This window comes from Gadus morhua, chromosome 16 (genome assembly GCF_902167405.1).
Source record: "Gadus morhua chromosome 16, gadMor3.0, whole genome shotgun sequence".
Classification (NCBI taxonomy): domain Eukaryota; kingdom Metazoa; phylum Chordata; class Actinopteri; order Gadiformes; family Gadidae; genus Gadus; species Gadus morhua.
This window is the reverse complement of record NC_044063.1, coordinates 2,526,768-2,549,237: the sequence shown is the minus strand read 5'-3', so window position 1 is coordinate 2,549,237 and position 22,470 is coordinate 2,526,768. Positions and strand designations below refer to the sequence as shown.

The following is a 22,470-nucleotide window of genomic DNA, read 5'->3' as shown; positions in this document are numbered from 1 at the left end:
CGCATGAAGCACATGTCTGCTTTGCGCTCTCCGGTGTATGTACGTTACAATATAGGCCTATAGTAATTCTTATTCAACAAACTGCCAAATTGGAGTTTATGGAAAACGGGTCTCGTCCTGACCGGTCGCTCAGACAGCTGTCCTGCGGCCAGTTTCTTTTTTCAAATGTTTGTTGGGAATTGATAGGCCTACAATATCAATAAATTACATAGGCTATAATATAGTTATTTTTATTTAACATTCGGCCAGATTGGAGTCGGTCGAAAATGGGTCACAACACGATGTCCATAACCTGGATCTTTGACCATTATTATCGTCAAAATGTTTGGTGGAAAACCGTTTTTTCCTCCATTGTTGTCTAGAATTACTGCACGTAAACTAAAGTGTTTCTTATTTTCATTTATTAGTTCAATATTGTCACCTTATTATAACGTTGTCAGAAACAGTGTTATTATTAGTTATTAGTAATTGTTGAATACAACATTTGTGTAATTTGGCTTTTTATGTCTGTGTTGAATTGAAGCCTATAGCCAGAAGTGAATATCATGCGGCCTTTACACATGACATGCAGAACAATAAAAACACATAACACCTCACCATGCTCAATGTAAAAATGACTCGGAACGTATTTGCTGATCGAATTGAATGGGGTTTCTCTGTTCGTTGAGACATCTTGAGTTCAGAGTGAGGTCTATCCGACTGCCCGCTGGAGTTATCAAGGCCTTATCCCCTTGGAAATCGAAGAGGATCGAAGAGGTTTCAGACATGAGCAGAACCGTGATTAGTAGCTCCTTTTTAATATTATTTGTATGTATCGTAGCCTTTACATTTTTATAATAAATTCATTGTAAATGCAACGACAACCAACCAACTCCTGGTCGTCCTTTGGCCTATCCACACCAAACTACAATAGGCGTAGGCTACTTTAAAAAATAAATGATGTTACTACTATCGTATCCCTTCTGCCTATTTAGGCCTAAAAACATATCAAAAGGATTGCGTACACATAATAACTAACTCTCTTTACCTGTAATCACGAGGTCCTCGCGGTCTGCGAGGGTTTGATATGCAGTCCTGCATTCCTGCATATCAACAGGCCTACAGACAATCTGCTGACACAAAACATGGGTTTGCACTTAATCCAGTAATCCAGTAATTATTGGATCCAGTAATCCAATAATATTCCCCCAACCTGAAGATGACCTTAAGGGCATGATTGTAATCGCGTTACATAAGGATTGTTTGTGTTTTAAATAGCTTTCTTAATTGTCCCATTGCATTATTTATATTTATTAAAATGTCATTCTGGTTGTTTGACCGACTGTTTATATCTATTGTACATTTGTATTTCTGTTTTTATTTGTATGTGGTAATCAGGGTGTCATTGAAGAACGGAGTCTGCTGTCAACGGCCTCCCCTGAATAGATAAATGTCCGTCTGTGTCGCTCCGCTCGGACCATGGACCTATAAGGATAGGACGCCTCCTCCAGTGAAGACTACAGTAGTGAGGGGTGGTGATTGGTCGGTTTGCTGCTTGGCGGGATTCTAAGTGAAACAAGGCGTGGTTTCCAAGAATCCTGATCTCACTTATCGTCCAGAATGAGGAAGCTTCAAAACGAAAGTTAAATCGAAGAGGTGAGAAGCCACGTAAGCGATGGAAGGTAGGTCGTGTTTTACATACCATCTATAGATTATTCATGTGCTTTTTTTATGTTACACACTTTGCTGTAGGTTACCATGGTTGCCATAGGCCTATATCATGATAGGGGTTCAAATTCGGCGATGTATTTGAACTTGAGAGATTTGGGCGATCAGGTTCCGTTTCTTCTGCTGCTCGACAGGTGGACGCAGCGGGAGCAGTTTCTTTATACTTTATTCCACTTCAAGCAGCTGGCTCGATATCAAACACTGCATTAGGCCTTTAATAAGAAGTAGAGGAGACAGGAGTGCTCCGGGTGCTGCAGCACCCCCTCTAGTGGACAACAGACGCAACTACAACACTTGAACTCAGGCAATGCCGCGTTTTTTTTTTTTTTTCGTCATCCGATTACATACAGCACCCAGAGGCGCCGCGTCCCATTAGGCATACCAGGCAATTGCCCCCCCCCCCCTCCCCCCGTCAACAATCGCTCCGAACCCCCCCCCCCCCCCCCGTCAACAATCGGTCCCCCTGACAGCACCCCCCACTCCATATGACTTCCTGCGTCCCTGGGAGAGTAAGAAGAGAGCAGGCTCATGTGAGAAAACGAGGAACCTGAACCAAGTTATCAGCGTCTTTGGCCCGACCAAGACCCCAGATCACCACAGGAGGCCTACACACTCGTTCATTTAGATCTTTGTATTTGGGCCTAGGACTAGGCTGTTTGTTTTTAAAACAGGCCAAAGACGAATTTATACTACAGCATTGTACATTTTATATTGCCTTTTGCATTATTTTTCAGACCTAAAAAAGATCCGTAGCGGATTTGTGGGGAAAGTCGGACTCCCAGCTTTGAAAGGTCTGCTGGATGACCTTTGGCAGTGCAAAGTGTTGAGTACCGAAGACAAGGACACTGTGTTGGAGGACCAGACGATCAGATCGGACCGGGCTCGGTGTCTGATCGACATGGTGATGGCGAAAGGGGAGAGAGCAAGTGTGGCGATGATTGATTGTATGTTGGAGAGGGACCGGGAACTATACCTCACCCTGGGTCTGATCCTTCCTCCCAGCCCTACTGATCGTGTGGGTGAGTTGTAACTAGGAATGGGTTTTCTCAATAAGCCCTGCCCACTTTATTTTGATAAAGGCCTAACACGAACCAGAGCAACGGCTTCTTTATCCTTCATCTCCTGGGATCCAACCATTAGTTATTGTCGTTTCAGGACATTTGTTTAGACTGCATATCTAAAGCCATTCTCGTGAAATAATTATAATTTAAATACCCGTACAGCACTGCAGCAGTCTAATGTTTTGTTTTTTTATTGTAGTTTGGCGATTCAATTGTTAAATTGTTTGAATCAAAAGAATATTGAAATTGTTGCTAATTAAAAATCCTTAAAAAAAGTAGGGATATATTTTTCTAAATTAAAGGTTGTAGTAAGACCATATAGAGGCCATCCCTATATGGAAGAAGTTTTATAATAATAATAATAATAATGCATTTAATTTAGAGGCGCCTTTCAAGACACCCAAGTCACCTTACAGAGCATATAGTCATCATAAATCGTTTAAAAAAAACAAGACATTGTGGAAAAAATAAATAAATAAACATAATAAATAATAAATAAATAAAACAAAAACAAGACAAAACATAACCAACAAACAATCAAAACAGTGATCAGTTAGACGTTGTGTGCGAGTTTTGAGTTGTGACTTGAAGGTTGTCATGGTGTCTGACTGTTTTATGTGTGGGGGGAGGGAGTTCCAGAGCCTGGGTACTGAACAGCTGAATGACCGGGCACCCATTGTAGTGAGTCGTGATGTGGGGATACATAGTAGTCTGGGCCCTGTACCACGAAGCTCGCTTAGAGGGTTAGCGAGGTATGTTGAGCTCCAAGCCTGGGTTAGTTGTACCACGAAAGTCGATCTCTTTTAGCGTCGCTGTATCACCATGGTGACTTATGCTTGCAACCAGGGCTGTAGTGGTCAAATTAGAGGTGGGTAAACTATGAATTTTGTGATCAGACCGACCTCGACACAACGCAACGCAAAGTGTTGCGACTCTGTAAGGCTAGCCTGGCTATATTCCATTATGTTATCAATTAAAGTCATATTAAATCAATCAATGACAGTCAATTAATGTGTTTGTAGTTTATTCAAGTTATTAAAATTTCAACAGTAAAGAAAAATATGTGTAGATTAAGAACTATATCTATGGCATGTGTGTATGTGTGTGTATTAGTATGCATGCTTTTCACAGTAGTACCCAGAGGGCCTCCTTGTCCTCCACGTCAGGTCCTGCCTTGCAGGGGCGTGTTCTGGAGTTCATGGCTCCCCTGTGCTTCACCAGCCAGGACTTCACATACGTGTTGGATTGAACTTTGTGAGTGGTGGGCCATTCAGTTGAATAAACATCAAGGACGACACTGTGACCATGTGCAGACTGCAGCTCAGGGGGCACACTTTGATGTTCATTAAGCTGAACCCCCTCTCACACTCAGCAGTGCTAACTGGAATGAGATGGTCGATATTCAGGAGTGGTGCAAGGTTTTCTGGAACCTTTGTGCAAGTTGTTTAAACTTGGATTCCCCATATGGTTCCTCTAGGGGAACAGGCCAGTTTGCTGGGAAAATAACTTTAAATAAAAATAATAATAAAAAAAAAATATTTATAAAATAAAAATATTTATAAAAAAATATATATATTTGTATTGGTTTAACCGCCAACCGCCGGAATTTAATTAAAATATTTTTTTTTTGTCGCGTCATCCACCCGATCCACGGTTTAGCTGCGGAGTCTACGGCTGCAACCGCCAACCTCGCATCTCCAAATTGAGGCTTTAACATAGCGACCGAGCTATAACGAAGTTGATACGCCAAAACCGGAGTTTAATATGGATAGACTGACTGACTTTCGCTCATTTTGTCATGGGCAGTACACGGATAGCATGGCTACGCATTGGCCAATCTGAATGCTCGTAGTCATTTAATAGTTCGTAGAAAAAAATTGATTTATAAATCACAAAAACAACTCATGTGAATTGATCATCTTCAGTCTTACTTTGTACTTGAGGCCTTTTTCGGGCATCTGTTGGAGTGGGAGCACTCGAAGGTCTCTTTAAAATTGCCTGATATCCATGACTAATTAATGACAGGTAGGCAGCTAGATAATCCACAACGCGTAGGGCCATGTGTTTACATACTTCCTGTTTACATATTTTCCTGGATCCTGATTGGTGTCGCCGCCGCACCCGCAAGGCACTGATTGGAGGGTCACAGACCATAATAGCATAGGCCTACAGCGCAGATGAAAATGATTCAGATTACAGCGTTTATTTGTTCAACAATATGAAACTTTGTCTCAGGTGTTTTAAAATGATACCAAATTTATTTCCGATTATTCCAACGGCAGAATACAAGGCACAGGGAACTTTGAGGTGCGTAAACGCCACTTAGAGGTGCGCAAACGCTATTTAGAGGTGCGTAAACGCTATTTCCTAAATTCCAGAGGTGCGTAAACACCGTTTACGTGCGTTTACCCTCCACTACAGCCCTGCTTGCAACCAAACCTGGTCGGGAGCAGTTTTTCGGCGTCTAGCCGGAGATCGGCTACTTAAATCGGCGTGCGCAGCTTCCTAGCCCCTCCTCTGACAATGGTGTCACCATTTGTGGGTGTTCCCGTGGACCCCGGCGCACTTCTCGTACAGGCGTCTCTCCGGAGACAGACGGTTTTACGGGACAGAACCGATCCCTTGGCATTGTCTGACGATATTCAGATTTCAGACTTTATTGTCATTGTGCAAACAACGAAATTGGGGTTCTTCATGAGAGATACAGATTCTCATCAGAGGGTGTTCGTTTGGACCTTATGTAGACAATGATTAGGCTACTGTTGCGCATTGTGTCTCAGTGACAGAGTGCTAGAGTGGAGATGGCGCGTCAGTCTTGAATTTCTGCGCGGGGGGTTCGACTCCCAAGTGACGCGAATTTATGTGAAGCTTAAAAAGTCCTAATTCTCATGCATATTGAATACTTATTCACTAAAGCTTATGGAATTATATTTTTGTGCTTATTTCCAACTTGAACCCATATTTTCAAGGCCGTGCTGGCACCACATCTATGGGGGTAAAATGCATTATGATAGACCGGCGAATTTGAACCCCAGTCGCTGGCGTTCGGGTCTTATAGGCTACTAATCCACTACACTACAGAGGCTACCTCTCAGCGGTTGAAAACATGCAATACATTTCTTAAATAGGGTGTATTTAAAGTGAATTCCCTAAATGATAGAATAAGGCAGGATGGACGTTGCTTATGCATTTTTAAATCATCATCATTCTATTTGGATTAATGGCGAACAATTCTGAATTTGGCATAGTTATTTTACAGACAATATGCAGAATCTTTTCACTTATACTCATATAGACTGCTTGATCTATCGTAAAGGTGAGAAAAATGACGCAAAAAACGCCCCTTTCACGTGAACGCGCACTGAACCTAAAGCGGAAAACCTGGTTCAACTAATTGAATCTAAAGTGAGCTTCGTGGTACCATTTAACTCTGATTGCGAGTTGCGGCTCTGTCGAGCCAGGTTTTCCCAAGAAAGCCTGGGTATGTTCAGCGAGCTTCGTGGTATAGGGCACTGCAGAGGTTGAGCGGAGGGAGCGGGAGGGAGTGTATTCTTGGAGGAGGTCGCAGAGGTAACTTGGGGCTCTAGACGCAGGGGTGTCAAACGTACGGCCCGCGGGCCGGAACAGGCCCGCGAACGGGTTTAATCCGGCCCGCGAGATGATTTTGTGAAGTACAGTATTGTAAAAAAAAAAAAAAAAAAAGTTTTTATAAAAATCCTTCCTAGCATTACATGGATTGCATTGACTGGCACTGATTAATTTGTTGTACATTGAACTACTGGACAATTGTGTGTAACTGGAAGTTGCTTTGGAATGTAACGTAAAATGATCTGCTATTTTTCAATGAAGGAAACTGCTGTTCTTAATGTGTCCACTAGAAGTCGCAATAGCAATTATGTTAAGCAGGCAAACTTTATACCGGGGCTGAGCAGGGAGCAAGTATAAACAGGTAGTGCAGCTAGCCCGGAGCTACCTTGTCGTTCTGCCTTATACTTTCAACATTATGCGCTTTGGCACTCTCATTGCCCCAAAATGTCTCTGTCAAAAAGACGAAAGGTGGACACAGAGTGCAGAGTTTTCCAAGAAAAATGGTCATCGTCCTTTTTATTCACGGAAGTAAATGGGAAACCTGTGTTTGGTGTGCTCACAGCATGTTTAATTTTACATAATTATGCCATGTTTTTACCGGTCCGGCCCACTTGGGAATAGATTATCCTCCATGTGGCCCCTGAGCTAAAATGAGTTTGACACCCCTATAGAGTCAATAATGGCGACGCTATTGAAATTGCTGCTAAATAATGCCGTGTTCTTTTTGGAAAAAGGTCGCCGAGTCACGATCGCTTGTAACTCACTTTATTTGGTAAAGGTTCGCTATGATATTGTAGCGAACAGTGTTCGCAACGTGTTCGTTCTCTTTCGGGTTCGTGCCGGGGATTCTGGGGGATTCTCGGAGCGCATGTTGTTGCGGTTATTGTTGCTGTTATTGTTGTTGTTCTGGGTCCGTTGCTAGTTGTTGGTGTTATTAATGATCAGTGGGGTTAATGGGTTGGGATTGTTCATTGTTGTTTGTTGTTCTGTTGTGTGTCGTTGTTGCCACCATCACCGAGAATGACTTGTGTGTTAATTAGGTGTGCTGGGCCCCGTTTCCCGATATCGATAGATCTTCGCTCGTAAGATCATTCTCCCGATGGATCTTTCGAACCATTGATAATTTCTGTGGAGCGTTTCCCGAAACTCCTCTTAACGTGAACGCGCATTCGCTGCACTCACGACGATCGTAGGATTGTACCTGTCCACTGACATGGTGCTGAAACGGGCTATGACGCAGGGGGAGACGCAGGAATGTCGGAGGAAAATGGGGTTAAAAAGGGTAACTTTGGTTGAACCAGAGGACATTGTGGACGATGACGACGAGGAAGATCGGTGTGAGGACGGCCTCCCTCATAACTACGCGGATGGTTTTCATGCACGTCGAAGAGTGATTGAGACTTTTTTTTAACCCCCAGGCCACCACCCTCCAACATGCCACTAAACATTCCCATTCCCCAGGAAATTGCATTGGCATAGTTAGCCAAGCCTGAACCAAACTCTTGAAAAACTTCTCTTGTAGGCTCTATCCTTTTCTCTTGCTTGTTGGGTTATGTTCAATTCTGGCTTTTCTGGTTTGAGTTATTTTACTTGCAATTATTCTGCAAATGTTCTTCTTTCGAAGGGATTTACAAGCAAAGACTTAACTGAATTTGGGGCTAGCTGAACTCAGAGAAACAGTGGTAGCAGTGCTCAAAGTCGCCATGTTTCTGATCTCTGAGGTAATGGCAAATGCGCGGTTACGTGCAGTGGGCGGTGCACGTCACTGCATTTCAATTAACTTTAATTTATAATCCAAACAAGCACACAAATATCAAATAATCATATTATTTAAGCAAATATATATTAAGCAAACAAACTAAATAGATGTTTTATAATTAAATCTTATAACTGAACAGCTCAAACACGTCTATAATGAAACCCTCCGATATAAAGCATGCATCATATTTTGTCCTGCAACATTCAACAAATATAAAACATAATAAAATACAACCATTAAAAAACTAAAAAACTATCTGGAGGCCGATACCAGCAGAGCTTAACTGATCTACCATGGGCTTCTAGTTTTTCCTGACAGCATCACTGAAACCAGCTCCGCAGGGCCGGATCTGTCCGATAGGCAGCTCATGAAGGTGGCCCAAACGCTGGGACAGGAGTGGGAGCAGGCGGCCGTCCACCTGGGGCTGGAGACCAAAGATCTGGACGACATCAAGGCAGAACATAGATCTGTGGTCATGCAGAAGCAGAAGATGTTGGTGCTGTGGAAGAGCCGAAGACCACCAGGAGAGGCCACAGCTCTGGACCTGCTGGAAGGTCTGGAAGACCTGGAGGACCTACCGGTCGAGACTCGTCAGTTATTGTCAGGTAACGTACTTCAACCAAACACACACAAGGGCAGGCGTCATAGTGGGGGGGAAGGAGGACTGGGTACCCAGGGCCCCAATGGGGTAATTAATGTCTTAACTAACTTTAAATTGGCTGAATAAAATGTTACCTCTATATATAGGTTGGACACCCGGTGCGCCACAGCTGCCCCATCATTTCAATTAACTTTAATTTATAATCCAAACGAGCAAACAAATATCAAATAATCATATTATTTAAGCAAATATATATATTAAGCAAACAAACTAAATAAATGTTTTATAATTCAATCTTACAACTGAATAGCTCAAACACGTCTATAATGAAACCCTCCGATATAAAGCATGTATCATATTTTGTCCGGCAACATTCAACAAATATAAAACATGATAAAATGCAATCATTAAAACACTAAAAAACTAGCTGGAGGCCGATACCAGCAGAGCTTAACTGAGCTACCGTCGGCTTCTACAAAAATCCGCTCCGCAGGGCAGAATCTGTCCGATAAGCAGCTCCTGGAGGTGGCCCAAAGGCTGGGACAGGAGTGGGAGCAGGCGGCCCTCCGACTGGGGCTGGAGACCAAAGATCTGGAGGCCATCAAGGCAGAACATAGATCTGTGGCCATGCAGAAGCTGAAGATGTTGGTGCAGTGGAAGCGCCGAAGACCACCAGGAAAGGCCACAGCACAGGACCTGCTGGAAGGTCTGAAAGACCTGGAGGACCTACCGGACAATACTCCTCTGTCATTAAGCGGTAACGTACTTCACCCACACACACACAGGCGGGTGGGCGGGGTATTTGGCTCATATCGAATCGCCCCTGCCTGCTACACAATGGCTGGCTATGGGTATTCACAAATTGATCCTTAAAACAACCCTAAACGTTCGTTTTCAGAAATGTGCAACTCACCGAGTGGTTAGTGGTGTTTGTTGATGTTCCAAATCAAGGATCATAGTGAAATACAGTTTCTGTCATGTTTAATTTGATTTCTGTTGGAACCCTCATTGCTCGTTGACCGGAAACGGAAAGGCAGGCTGGTTGTAGTCTTTTCGCTCCGTTCTAGCACTACTGTTGATACGGAGAGTAAAATATATATATATTAGGGCTGTAACGATACGCGTATCGAAACCGAAATCGCGACACTCAAAGCCACAAACCTGTCTCGCGGTGTGAGAAGGCAGAAGCGCGATATGCCCTTTCTAACTCTTCGGTCAAATTGTCCGATTGAAATTTGCTAATAATTTGTCTAAATAATAGTCTGCTGACAGCGCCCCCCTCCTATCGATGCCGTAAATATGTGACGAGATGCCCTCTCTGTGATCACAGCTCTCCGTGGCTACGGAGGATTGCATTTCTCCACAGCCGTCGAAGTCCTCATATGCGATATGAACGACATTTATCCAGAGTGGGCCAAGCGCGAAAAAAATTGCCCGTGTGTTCCTGTCTCTATTGTTTTGTGTGATTTGACTGGCAGTTTGTCTGCTTATAGGTCGGAATGAAGCGGCCACCGATTATTGACAGGATGGGTACTTTATTCTACCGGACTCGTTCGCTTCTTCACTAGACACACGCGCAACCGCTCGCTCTCCTCGCTCGTCCACTCACTCACTGACGTCACTCACACACGCATACGCACACTGCCATTCTCCCGCACACACATATGCTACTCGTAACACTATGCCTCGTTATTGCGACGTTCATGTTTTTCCTCATCTATTGAAAGTTAGGCTATTAAAAATGTTGCATTCTATACGGCCTGATTATGTCATTATTTAAGCTACATAGCCTAATAAGAAGCGCTAATAAGGATATTTGAATAAACCAACCAAACAGTTAAAGGGGCCCTATTATGCCTACCAGCAAAAAGCTTCCTCCAACTGCAATCTTTGGTTATTTCTTTATTAATTTAGCTATACTTTAATAGTATTCTTTCGGTTCAAATCTGTTCAGTGTTCCAAATTATTTGTTATTAAATGTTACATTAAGATAATTGGTATTTAAGTGTTGTTTAAATAAAATGCTTTTTAAATTTAAAAGAATCGTGGGATGTATCGAACCGTGGGTCAAAAATCGTGATACAAACCGAATCGTGAATTTGTGTATCGTTACAGCCCTAATATATATATATATAATTTTTTTTGTAATGCCTTACATTACCGTGTTTCAGCAAAAAGTAATGCATTACAGTAATACATTACAGTAATGCATTACTTTTGCAACACGTTACTCCAACGCTGTGCCTGAAGGTGGGTTTTTAGAATTATTAACAAACAATCAGCCTACTACAGTTGGTGTGAAACTATAATATTAAAGAGATACTTCACCGGTGGGAATATGAAGGTTTTATGAATTAAATAATTCAATGTATTATAAATGTGAAAAAAAAATTGAAATCGGTTCATCCTAGCCTGAAAAAAGGCAGAAAGAGTGTTTTCATGGTCTCTCTGGCTCAAAGTAAGAAAACCTTCAACTACCACTGCATTGCGCTCGCTGCCCCGCCCACCTGTCGGTCTCCCGTCCCCCTCATTCCCTCTCAGTACGCGAGCTCTCGCCCCCTCTCATTCCTTATTGGTGGAAAAATTTGCCACCAAAAGTGTGTTCTAGTCCTCGGCCCTTCTAGCGGGACAAGAGGTTTCTCCCGAAATTACGTCAAACGCGTCATTTGACGTCATTTCGGGAGAAAATTAGATGAGAAAAAATGGGCCCAGGGGAGACTGGTTTAGACTGATATTTATTTATATATATTTTTCTATTACAATAGCGATTTTATAATGATAGAACGCCGGTTCTAAATGGGTGAAGTATCCCTTTAACTATTTCTGGTGTGTACAGTAGGACTTTGACTTTTACCCAAAAATCGTATTCGAAGTTTGTTTGTTTAATATTCTTATATATTCTTATATTTATTAATAATATTTTGACCATTAAATGCCTTCAGTAAGACCTGGATTGGGCTTCATGGTTTGTTTACCGCGTTGCTATGGTTACCGGTCTTGCGTGTTCCAACGGTTTATTAGGTTTCTAATAATTCGCTCTCTAATCAATACTTCATTCACTGCCTCTTCCGTGGTCATTACAATATTATGGACTGCGTCGGGTTCTCCGACGTCTCTCCCTCTTGGCCTGCCCATAACAGGTTTGAATATTATGGGCTGCCTAATATTTGTTCGAATTTTGATTTATTCTTTGATATTCGAATTATATTCGAATAACGAAGTTCGGAGTCAAAGCCCTAATGTACAGATTGGTTTTAGACCTTATAAATGCCTAGCAGTACATACCTACCTACCTGTATTTAAAACATTGGGCAAACCAGTAGTAGGCCCCCAAACATTGTTGATAAAGGCTTCACCAAGAGCACAGACAACGGACAACGTTTGACTGAGCTGGCCCAAGACAGAACACCTCACCGACCGCATCTCACTTGACTGATTATAACTATATAACGAGAAACTACAGTACTTATTATTGTGGAAAAGTGGACTTAATGTGGGATATTTTCATGATACCAAGTCTATCAAACAAACATCTTATTGATGAGATATGTTGTGGGGGACAAGGTGGTACGACAAACGGTTTAATATTAACAGAGGTTAAGAAGAGATTAATCAATGCCTTTCGATTTCTCTTCCAGGGGAACTTCAAAGGATCCGTTCTGAATTTGTGACGATAGTTACAACCTCAGTTATCAAAGGTCTCCTGGATGATCTTTGGCAGCAGCACGTGTTCAATACTGAGGAAACTGAATATATGAAGGAGGGCTTCAGAATAAGAGCAGACATGGCACGTTGTCTGATCGACATGGTGATCAGGAAAGGGGAGAGAGCAAGTCACATAATGATTGACGGTATGAAGAAAAGGGACCATCACCTATGCTCCACCCTGGGTCTGATCTCTTCTCCTGCTGGTGTGGGTGAGTTGTTACCATTAATGTACTTTTTAAATAAACGGTCAGTACCAGCTTTGTTTTGACAAGAGGGGAGCTTCTTTGTCCTTTAATCCACTGGGATCCAGTGATTCATTATTGTCCACTCGGGCAGGCCCGTCGCGAAAAGGCAAGCAAACCAAGCAATTGCCTGGGGCCCCGAGCTGGCCTGGGGCCCCAAGACAACGACTGGTTATGAATAAAATGCAACGACAAACTGTGAGCGCCAGGGCCAGCGCAATGTGTTGGGGGCGCCCTCTGGTGGCGCTCTTAATTAAATGATATGAAACAAGTGTAATAAAACATGTTTACCAAACATGTTCCCAAATGGAACGGACAAGGGAGGGGACGGGGGATTGTTAGTGCATATTGAAACTCACTGTAGTACACAGGACAACGCGATACCCCCCCTCCCCCGCTCGGAAGTCCTGTCCAGGGCGCCTCTTAATGCGCTTGGGGCCCCCAAATTCATCTAAAGACTGACAATCCTTTTTCATATCCTAGGACATGGGGACGACAAGATGCTAGTAAAGCCGAAGGAACCAACGTTTCTTTCAAGGGGTAGGTGTTTTACTTAGTGCTGCTGTGTTCCTTGGCTCATCGGTGTTAATGATAGGATCAGTGTTTCCCCCAGAAAATGTCTTACTCAAGCTAGTCAAGGAGCGGGGGGCGGAGGGGGGGGGGGGGGGCAGAGGTTTTGTCTCCGTTTCAAGTCCATTCCAAAAGCTTATGACCAATGTTGTGAACAGTATTACCGATGCATTATTTATCTTTATTTTTTACAACCTGATGGAGGTACGTTTTCTTCCGCTACGAGAGTTTTCTACTTTGTTAATGCATAATGATAAAAAATATATATATTCTTCTTTTCTATACATTGGTACTCAAGGCCTTCAGTAAGACCTGGATTGGGCTTTGCCAAGTTTGTTTACCGTGTTGCTATGGTTACCGGTCTTGCGTGTTCCAACGGTTTATTAGGTTTCTAATAAATCGCTGTCTAATCAATACTTCATTCACTGCCTCTTCCGTGGTCATTACAATATTATGAATAGACTGCGTCGGGTTCTCCGACGTCTCTCCCTCTTAGCCTGTCCATAACAGGTTTGAATATTATGGGCTGCCTAATATTCGTTCAAATTTTGATTTATTCTTTGATATTTTAATTATATTTGAATAAAGAAGTTCGAAGTCAAAGCCCTAATGTACAGATTGGTACATACCTTATAAATGCCTAGCAGTACATACCTAACTACCTGTATTTAAAACATTAAGCAAACCAGTAGTAGGCCCCCAAACATTGTTGATAAAGGCTTCATCAAGAGCACAGACAACGGACAACCTTTGACCGAGCTGGCCCAAGACAGAACACCTCACCGACCGCATCTCACTTGACTGAGTATAACTATATAACGAGAAACTACAGTACTTATTATTGTGGAAAAGTGGACTTAATGTGGGATATTTTGATGATACCAAGTCTAGCAAACAAACATCTTATTGATGAGATATGTTGTGGGGGACAAGGTGGTACGACAAACGGTTTAATATTAACAGAGGTTAAGAAGAGATTAATCAATGCCTTTCGATTTCTCATCCAGGGGAACTTCAAAGGATCCGTTTTGAATTTGTGAAGAGAGTTACAACCTCAGTTATCAAAGGTCTCCTGGATGATCTTTTGCAGCAGCACGTGTTCAGTACTGAGGAAAAGGACTATATGATGGAGGACTTCCGAACAAGAGCAGACATGGCACGTTGTCTGATCGACATGGTGATGACGAAAGGGGAGAGAGCAAGTCACATAATGATTGACGGTATGAAGAAAAGGGACCCTGACTTATGCTCCACCCTGGGTCTGATCTCTTCTCCTGCTGGTGTGGGTGAGTTGTAACTATGATTGTACTTTTTAAATAAACGGTCACTATCAGCTTTGTTTTTGACAAGAGGGGAGCTTCTTTGTCCTTTAATCCACTGGGATCCAGTGATTCATTATTGTCCACTCGGGCAGGCCCGTCGCAAGAAGGCAAGCAAACCAAGCAATCGCTTGGGGCCCCGAGCTGGCCTGGGGCCCCAAGACAACGACTGGTTATGAATAAAATGCAACGACAAACTGAGCGCCAGGGCCAGCGCAATGTGTTGGGGCGCCCTCTGGTGGCGCTCTTAATTAAATGATATGAAACAAGTGTAATAAAACATGTTTACCAAACATGTTCCCAAATGGAACGGACAAGGGAGGTGACGGGGATTGTTAGTGCGTATTGAAACTCACTGTAGTACACAGGACAACGCGATACCCCCCCTCCCCCGCTCGGAAGTCCTGTCCAGGGCGCCTCTTAATGCGCTTGGGGCCCCCAAATTCATCTAAAGACTGACAATCCTTTTTCATATCCTAGGACATCGGGACGACAAGATGCTAGTAAAGCCGAAGGAACCAACGTTTCTTTCAAGGAGTAGGCGTTTTACTTAGTGCTGCTGTGTTCCTTGGCTCATCGGTGTTAATAATAGGATCAGTGTTTCCCCCAGAAAATGTCTTACTCAAGCTAGTCAAGGAGCGCGGGGGGGGGGGGGGCGGAGGTTTTGTCTCCGTTTCAAGTCCATTCCAAAAGCTTTATGGCACGACCATTGTTGTGAACAGTATTACCGATGCATTATTTATCTTTATTTCTTACACCTGATGGAAGTATGTTTTCTTCCTCTACGAGAGTTTTCTAATTTGTTAATGCATAATGATAGAAAATATATATATTCTTCTTTTCTATACATTGGTAGTCAAGGCGGGGCCCTATCGTTAAGGCGGCCGCCTTAACCACAAAGTGCTTGGGGAAACACTGCCTTTTATAGTTCGGTTCAGTTTTTTAGCCTCACCTTAACCCCTCACACCCATTTCCAAAGTGGTAATATCTATATTTTGGTTGAGTGGTCCATCATCTCGATAGGTGGAACCTGACCTGCCTGTGTGTGGATTGTCTTTGTTTATAGCCAGAGACCGTAAAACCCGCTCCGCAGGGCGCAATCTGTCCAATAAGCAGCTCCTGCAGGTGGCTGAAATGCTGGGACAGGAGTGGGAGCTGGTGGCCATCCACCTGGAGCTGAGCATCACAGATCTGGACGTCATCAAGGCAGACAGACAGACGGATGTGGCCATGCAGAAACACAAGATGTTGGTGCGGTGGAAGCACCGAAGACCACCAGGAGAGGCCACAGCTCAGGACCTGCTGAGAGGCCTGGAAGACCTGGAGGACCTACCGTTCAAGACTCGTCTGTTATTGACAGGTAACGTACCACACACACACACACACAGTGGGGGGGGGGGGAGACTCAAAGCCTGGGATGAAAAGTTGGTTTTGGTTTCAAAGTAAATCATGTCGTAAAGACCTTTTTCAAATTGGTTAAATAAAATGTTTCTTCTTAGGTCATTCTTAGATTTCTAACCCTGTGTGTGTGTGTGTGTGGTTCTAGAGGACAAAAGAAACAGGGTACATGTATCATATTATTCTACAAAAGACTTGATGTAAAAGTAGCACAATGAAGCATTCTTAACTGTCTGTTCAACTAAAAACCCACTTGTTCTCTGATGCAATCCAACATTCATCAGTTAAAATATCCATGCAACCCGTCTATAAGAAAATCCCTCATATATTATAGGACTAATATGTAACATTTACGCATTAAATATACTATGTTATATATTCTGTTGAGCTGTGTACTTGCATAATCCAAAATGTTTCCAACAATGTTCAAACCCAGAGATATCCATAGTTTACTTTACAGTGATGGTCTGTTGCCGTCGGTTACATGTCGATGGCGTCATATGGCGTTACCCTCTAACTTCAGAGAAACACACGAAAACAGTAATCCAGTAATGCAGTAGAGGCTTAATGTATTGAAACGATAGGTCATTAGCAATCTAGCTCACTACGCTGTGCTACTTGGACAAGTGGCTCAGCCAGACACCAAGCTCATGCAGTGTTTTCGGCGCAAAGAGTTTAATACCTTTCAGAAATCAGGTGGTAGTAGCAGACTTCAGGCAGGACTGGATGGAACAGCCTCCTTCTCTCTTTCATCGAGCAGAGAAGCAGAGACACATTCCGCCCGTCACCCTCCGTAGCGGGCGCTACATCGCCGCGGGTCCGCACACGACCACGGGATAGTCGCCGCTTGTTTAGACGTGACTAGATTTAGATCAAGTTTGGCCACTAGGTGTCACCCAAATACTTGAACATAAAATCCACAATAACTCCGCTGGTAATCTCCTATGAAGGAAACACAGATTAAACCAGATTATCAGGACTCAAACAATATTACAGCGTCTTACTTTGAAGACTTGGTGGTTGCTCATTCTGGAGGAAGCTTTTGCGATTGGACTGAATATGTTAGTTCAATAGCAATTGCAAGCGCCATAACAATATTCTGCTTTCATAGCATTTGATGAGACAAGAAATATGTAATCTCTATTTATATCATAATATTAGCACTATATTTGTAATTGGTCGGGAGAGGACCCAAATGCAGCACACGTAGGCAGGCAGACAGTCGGTAAGGACTTTGATTTAACACGATACTTAGGGCCAGCGCAATGTGTTGGGGGCGCCCTCATTATATCTTCTTGGTTGACAACAATTACTGTTGGTTGCTTTGGACCAAAGCGTCGGCAAAATAAATGTAACGTAATGTTACGTTACATTTAATGTTAGGGTACTTTGTTGATTGTACCCTAACATACAATTGTACCCTAACGTACAATCAACGAAGATAAGTAATGTACACAATTTGAAATTGTTTGGTGGTTTGCATTGTAAGACTCATGACACATGTTCCTTTCTATGGCAAACTCTAGATTATTGGACCGGCGAGGAGTTACCAAATCTATTGGAAAGATTCTTAAACCAGTTCCAGAGGTCCAACGGTAAAGTGGTTCTTTGTGGTCTTATGTTCTTTGGATCATTGTTGGAGTTTCAATTGGATAGTAGGATTATTATAGAAAGCGCAAGGCGTATCTCATAGCTGCTCTAAACCGATCCGACTGATCAGAGTTCACAAAGATTTCCACAATAAAAAAGGTTTGTTAACACTTTATTTGAAGGTATCTACATGACATGACACTGTCATGAACTTGTCATAAACGGTATAAACATGTCATAAACGTTTAGGACTTCTGTCATTAAATGTCATTCGGGTTTTTTTTATGACAAGTTGACATTAATCAAAGTGACATTACCAGGAGCCGTCTTGGTCATGACAAGTTGACATTACATTTGTTTGGGATGTCTTTATAATTACAACTTGACATTAACCAGGATGGTGTCTCTGTCTCACCTGCTGGTTGGCTTTTTCGTAGCCAACCCTGCAGTGATGTGTGTGTCTTCTTTTTATTTTGTCACCTTTGTTACAGAGAATGAGAGCCATATGCACGCTGTGTCCTCCAATGAAACCAACACCCCTGAGTCCGCTCCACAACTCCCTCAAGCAACAGAGGAAGAGGAAGAGGTTCAGTACTTCTAATGGTTACACAACATTACAGTCCGATTTTGACCTCTGTTGTTATACGGAGCCTCATCTCATGCAGCTTGGTGTTTCTAGGATAAACCATATCCCATGAAGGCTCAAACGAAAGGCTACTGCTTGATCGTCAACAACTTTGACTTCAGCAGTTCCCCTCTGGGCCAAAGTAAACGGATGGGGACACACATTGATGAAGGTAGGCCCATGCTAGCCTGGTTCTACCAGACTCTCGTACTTCACTTCATTTCATTTCATTTGTACAGAGAGTCTGGACCTAATCAATTGACAAACGTTAACTCACTTGAAGGCGGGTGTCTGTTGAAGTTTAAAATGATTGGATCTGCCCAGTGCCACTCTGGATCTGCCATAACCAGTCGCTAATGTTTGGTTGTGACGTATGTCATGCGCCGGGAATCACGCGCAGGTTGTACACAAACCAAACACCTTGCGCGTCTGCACGAAAATGTCCGTCAACGACAGCTGCAGGTTTTGTTCGTCGAATTTAATTTATCATGGAAAAATTGCACATTGTAAATCAACTACCGACCTACAACTCAAACTGGCGTACGACTTTATCGTCATCGTTCTCAGACACGCCCTCTGTTCGCTGATTGGGGGCCGCTGTGGCGGCACCAGAAAACCAAATTACATACAGCAGGTCCAGACCTAGTACTGAAGGGAAATTCAAATTGAGCGGAAGTACTTAGGCGGGCGGAGCCAGGCTAGGCCCATGCTATTCTAATACCAAATTTATAGTCTCAGTCTTATTCCAGATTCTGCTTTTTTATGGATTATTCAGTATTATACAGTACATACACTCATCTTTTACAATTTTTTACTATCATGTAATATTTATATCTATTGTTAACTATTTGCAAAGATTCATCCCTGGAATGTGTGTGTGTGTGTGTGTGTGTGTGTGTGTGCGTGTGTGTGTGTGTGTGTGTGTGTGTGTCTGTGTGTGTGTGTGTGTGTGTGTGTGTGTGTGTGTGTGTGTGTGTGTGTGTGTGTGTGTGTGTGTGTGTGTGTGTGTGTGCACCACTGGTCCTGCAGAGAGCCTGAGGCTTGTGTTCACCTGGCTGGGCTTCAAGGTTGAGGTGCTGCCGGACCTCACCGGAGAAAAGATGCTCTCCTCCATGCGGGAGCTGGCCCGCAGGGACCACAGTTGGATGGACTGCGTGGCTTGCGTCGTCCTGAGCCACGGCCTGGAGGGCGGCGTGTACGGGGTGGACGGGGGGGTGGTCCGGCTGAAGGAGCTCACTGACGTCCTGAATGGGGTGCGGTGCTCCTCTCTGAGAGGGAAGCCTAAGCTGTTCTTCATCCAGGCCTGCCAGGGCAACAAGAGGGAGCAGGCGGTCCCCGTCCTGGCCAACAGACCCGCCCCCCCAGAGGTCAGCGCACAAACCGACGGACCCAGTAGCACTGGGGACCACACCCAGACGGACGGACCCAGCAGCACTGGGGACCACACCCAGACGGACGGACCCAGCAGCACTGGGGACCTCTGCAGCGACGGCGTGGAGGCGAGTATGTTGATACCCACCTCGGCAGATTTCCTGACCGCCATGGCTACCACTCCCTCCTATCTCTCTATGAGAGTCGAGGACCGAGGCTCCTGGTTCATCCAGTCCTTGTGCCATAACCTTGTGAAGTTGGTTCCTGGGTAAGTGGAACCTACCTAAGACGTTGTCGTCTGACATTGTATCTAGTTTCAAATTCCGAAATAACTTTTAAGCTAATGAATTAGTAAATGTAATTTACCATAGGCTTTGCATGCTCGCACGCTTTAAACTTATTTTCTTAGATTTGTAATTGTTATATATTTATTTTCTTTGTCATTATAATATACATATACAGTTGTTTTTTCATTTTTAATTAGTATCCTAATACTAATATAAGAAAATGAAATCCATGATTCCAAGTAAAGCTCTTTCTGACTGAAGGAATCATACTTCATAATGATTAACCGTTCACTTATAACTGACTGGGACTTGTGTGTGCTATGCTTCCCAGTGGCAAAGACTTAGCCAGGATCCTGACGACGGTTCACAACGATGTGGGCAATAAGTCCAACCGCATCGGCGGACGCAGACAGATGCCCCAACATCACACCTCTCTGCGGACAGATCTGGTCTTCCCCGTCCCTGAAGACCCTCCTCCCCGTCTGCCCACCAGTCCCTAGCTACCAAGGCTCTGCTCCAATTGGTCGACTGGTGCTGTCACGTTAAAATTGTACCGGGGGCGAAAATTGTACCGGCCTACGTCATCGTTTGTTTACATCCTGACAACCTGACAACCTGCCCTGCAACAGACGACGCGATGCAGAAAACATGTTTCCAAACGACGAAATAACATAATACAGATAGCGGATCGCTATCTGTATTATGATAGATAGCGATAACACTTGTTTTTACTTTATATTTGTATTGTATTTAATTGTTTAATCGAAGCAATAAAACAATTTGCCCGCGAAACGGGCGATCGCGTCAAATGACGCGTCAAATGACGCGTCAAATCATGTAGGAAGGTTCTTGAACATTCTATGTTACTATGAAACCTGCTTAAAACAATCAGTTTACTAGCTAAATTCGATTAAACAATTCAATACAATACAAATATAAAGTAAAAACAAGTGTTATCTAGCGATCCGTTATCTGTATTATGTTTTAAGAACCCTCCTACGTCATTTGACGCGATCGCCCGTTTCGCGGGCAAATATTTTTATTGTTTCGATTAAACAATTAAATACAATACAAATATAAAGTAAAAACAAGTGTTATCGCTATCAATCATAATACAGATAGCGATCCGCTATCTTTATTATGTTATTTCGTCGTTTGGAAACATGTTTTCTGCATCGCGTCGTCTGTTGCCGGGCAGGTTGTCAGGATGTAAACAAACGATGACGTAGGCCGGTACAATTTTCGCCCCCGGTACAATTTTAACGTGACAGTGCCCTCAATGGTGCTTATGTTGTCCCAGATGTGAGTGTACGAATCTGGATCTCCACATAGTGCACTACTTAATATCCAAAAATGCACCATAAAGATTCAAGATTCAATACTTTATTGCCATACAACTCTGTACAAGTTGCTAGGGATTTGTTTCAGTGTGCTCATGACAGTACATGACAGTACAAGACCCACACAAAAGACACATAAAACATAGAACATCATTTCATCCATGGAATATCCTTCCAAGGATCCCACACATAAGACATATAGCCCACTGCCACCTGGTTGACAGGCCAGGTTAAGTGCTGTATGTTTGATTAAAGTGACCGGTGCTTATAGGTGCAAGTGATGTGCAAAATGGAGCAATTCATGTGCAAATCTGCATAAGGTCCAATAAATAAGTACATAGTTAAGAAAACTCACATTATATAAAAACAGAGTAGAGATTAGTGTGTATTACACTATGCAGGGCCACTGGGGGAGTCTGCATTCCTGATATACTGGTGTAGGGATGTAGAGTTGTTAAGAGCTTTAATGGTCCTGCAGTATGTGCTGTTGAGGAAGCGGGAGGTTTTAGTTTTGATGGGCTTCAACCTCCTACCTGATGGGAGGGGATTGAAGAGGGAGTTAGCAGGGTGTAATTTATCCTGAAGAGTTGTCAGGCCTCTACTGTGGATACGGGCCTCGTAGATGTCTGAGATGGGAGGGAGACTGCAGCCAACTATCTTGGAGGCCGTATGGACAATCCTGTCTAGTCGCATCCTCTGCTGGACAGTATAGTTGCCGTACCAGACTGTGATTGAGAACGTAAGGACGCTCTCACAGGTGGCTCGGTAGAACTGCTGCATCCCCTTGCAGGCCACCCCAAACTTCTTTAGTTGGCGGAGGAAAAAGAGCCTCTGGTGGGCTGTTTTTAATAATAGCAGTGATGTTATCTTCCCATTTCAGAGAGGAGGAGATTATTGTGCCCAGAAATTTGAAGCTGTCTACCCGTTCCTCCACCGCCGCATTGATGGACAGGGGTGGGGTCTCCTTCCTCTGTCTTCGGAAGTCCACCACTAGCTCCTTAGTTTTTATAATATTTAGCTCTACATTGTAAAAACAAAAACGTAAAAATTATTGGTCTCATTATGATTTCTGAGTAAAATGAATATAAAACATTAAGTATTCATGTCAACTGTGCAATGCAATTTAGTCCAACCAACAATGTTGAGTTTTGGGTCAAGAGTTGGGCTCGCTGTAGTAGTGTAGGGTTTAAGTCAGACTCTGTCTGAGGCTGGGCCAACTACGGTGCACATGCGCATTTCGACACTTTGGAAAATACGGGGTTTCCTAACGGAAACTACCCCCCGGGGAGTCTGGGTATTCGTGA

At 43.4% G+C, this 22,470-nt stretch overlaps 2 protein-coding genes across 3 annotated transcripts in view; both read left to right on the top strand.

The window, feature by feature from the left end:
- Positions 1-22,470, top strand: part of LOC115561049 (uncharacterized) — a 97,838-nt gene that overhangs the window by 53,826 nt on the left and 21,542 nt on the right. The gene's annotated exons all lie outside the window — the stretch shown is intronic.
- Positions 1,565-20,442, top strand: LOC115560664 (uncharacterized). Of its 2 annotated transcripts, none has more exons than XM_030380117.1 (13): positions 1,565-1,661; positions 2,442-2,726; positions 8,421-8,720; positions 9,210-9,473; positions 12,355-12,633; positions 13,150-13,206; positions 14,244-14,522; positions 15,649-15,915; positions 17,480-17,548; positions 18,035-18,129; positions 18,223-18,340; positions 19,198-19,807; positions 20,158-20,442. In XM_030380117.1, exons 1-13 carry the CDS (start codon positions 1,655-1,657, stop codon positions 20,324-20,326), a joined length of 2,799 nt encoding a protein of 932 aa, XP_030235977.1. In that variant the 5' UTR covers positions 1,565-1,654; the 3' UTR covers positions 20,327-20,442. The 2 variants fall into 2 exon arrangements, with proteins under 2 accessions (XP_030235977.1, XP_030235976.1); XM_030380116.1 differs by having other exon boundaries at positions 15,622-15,915.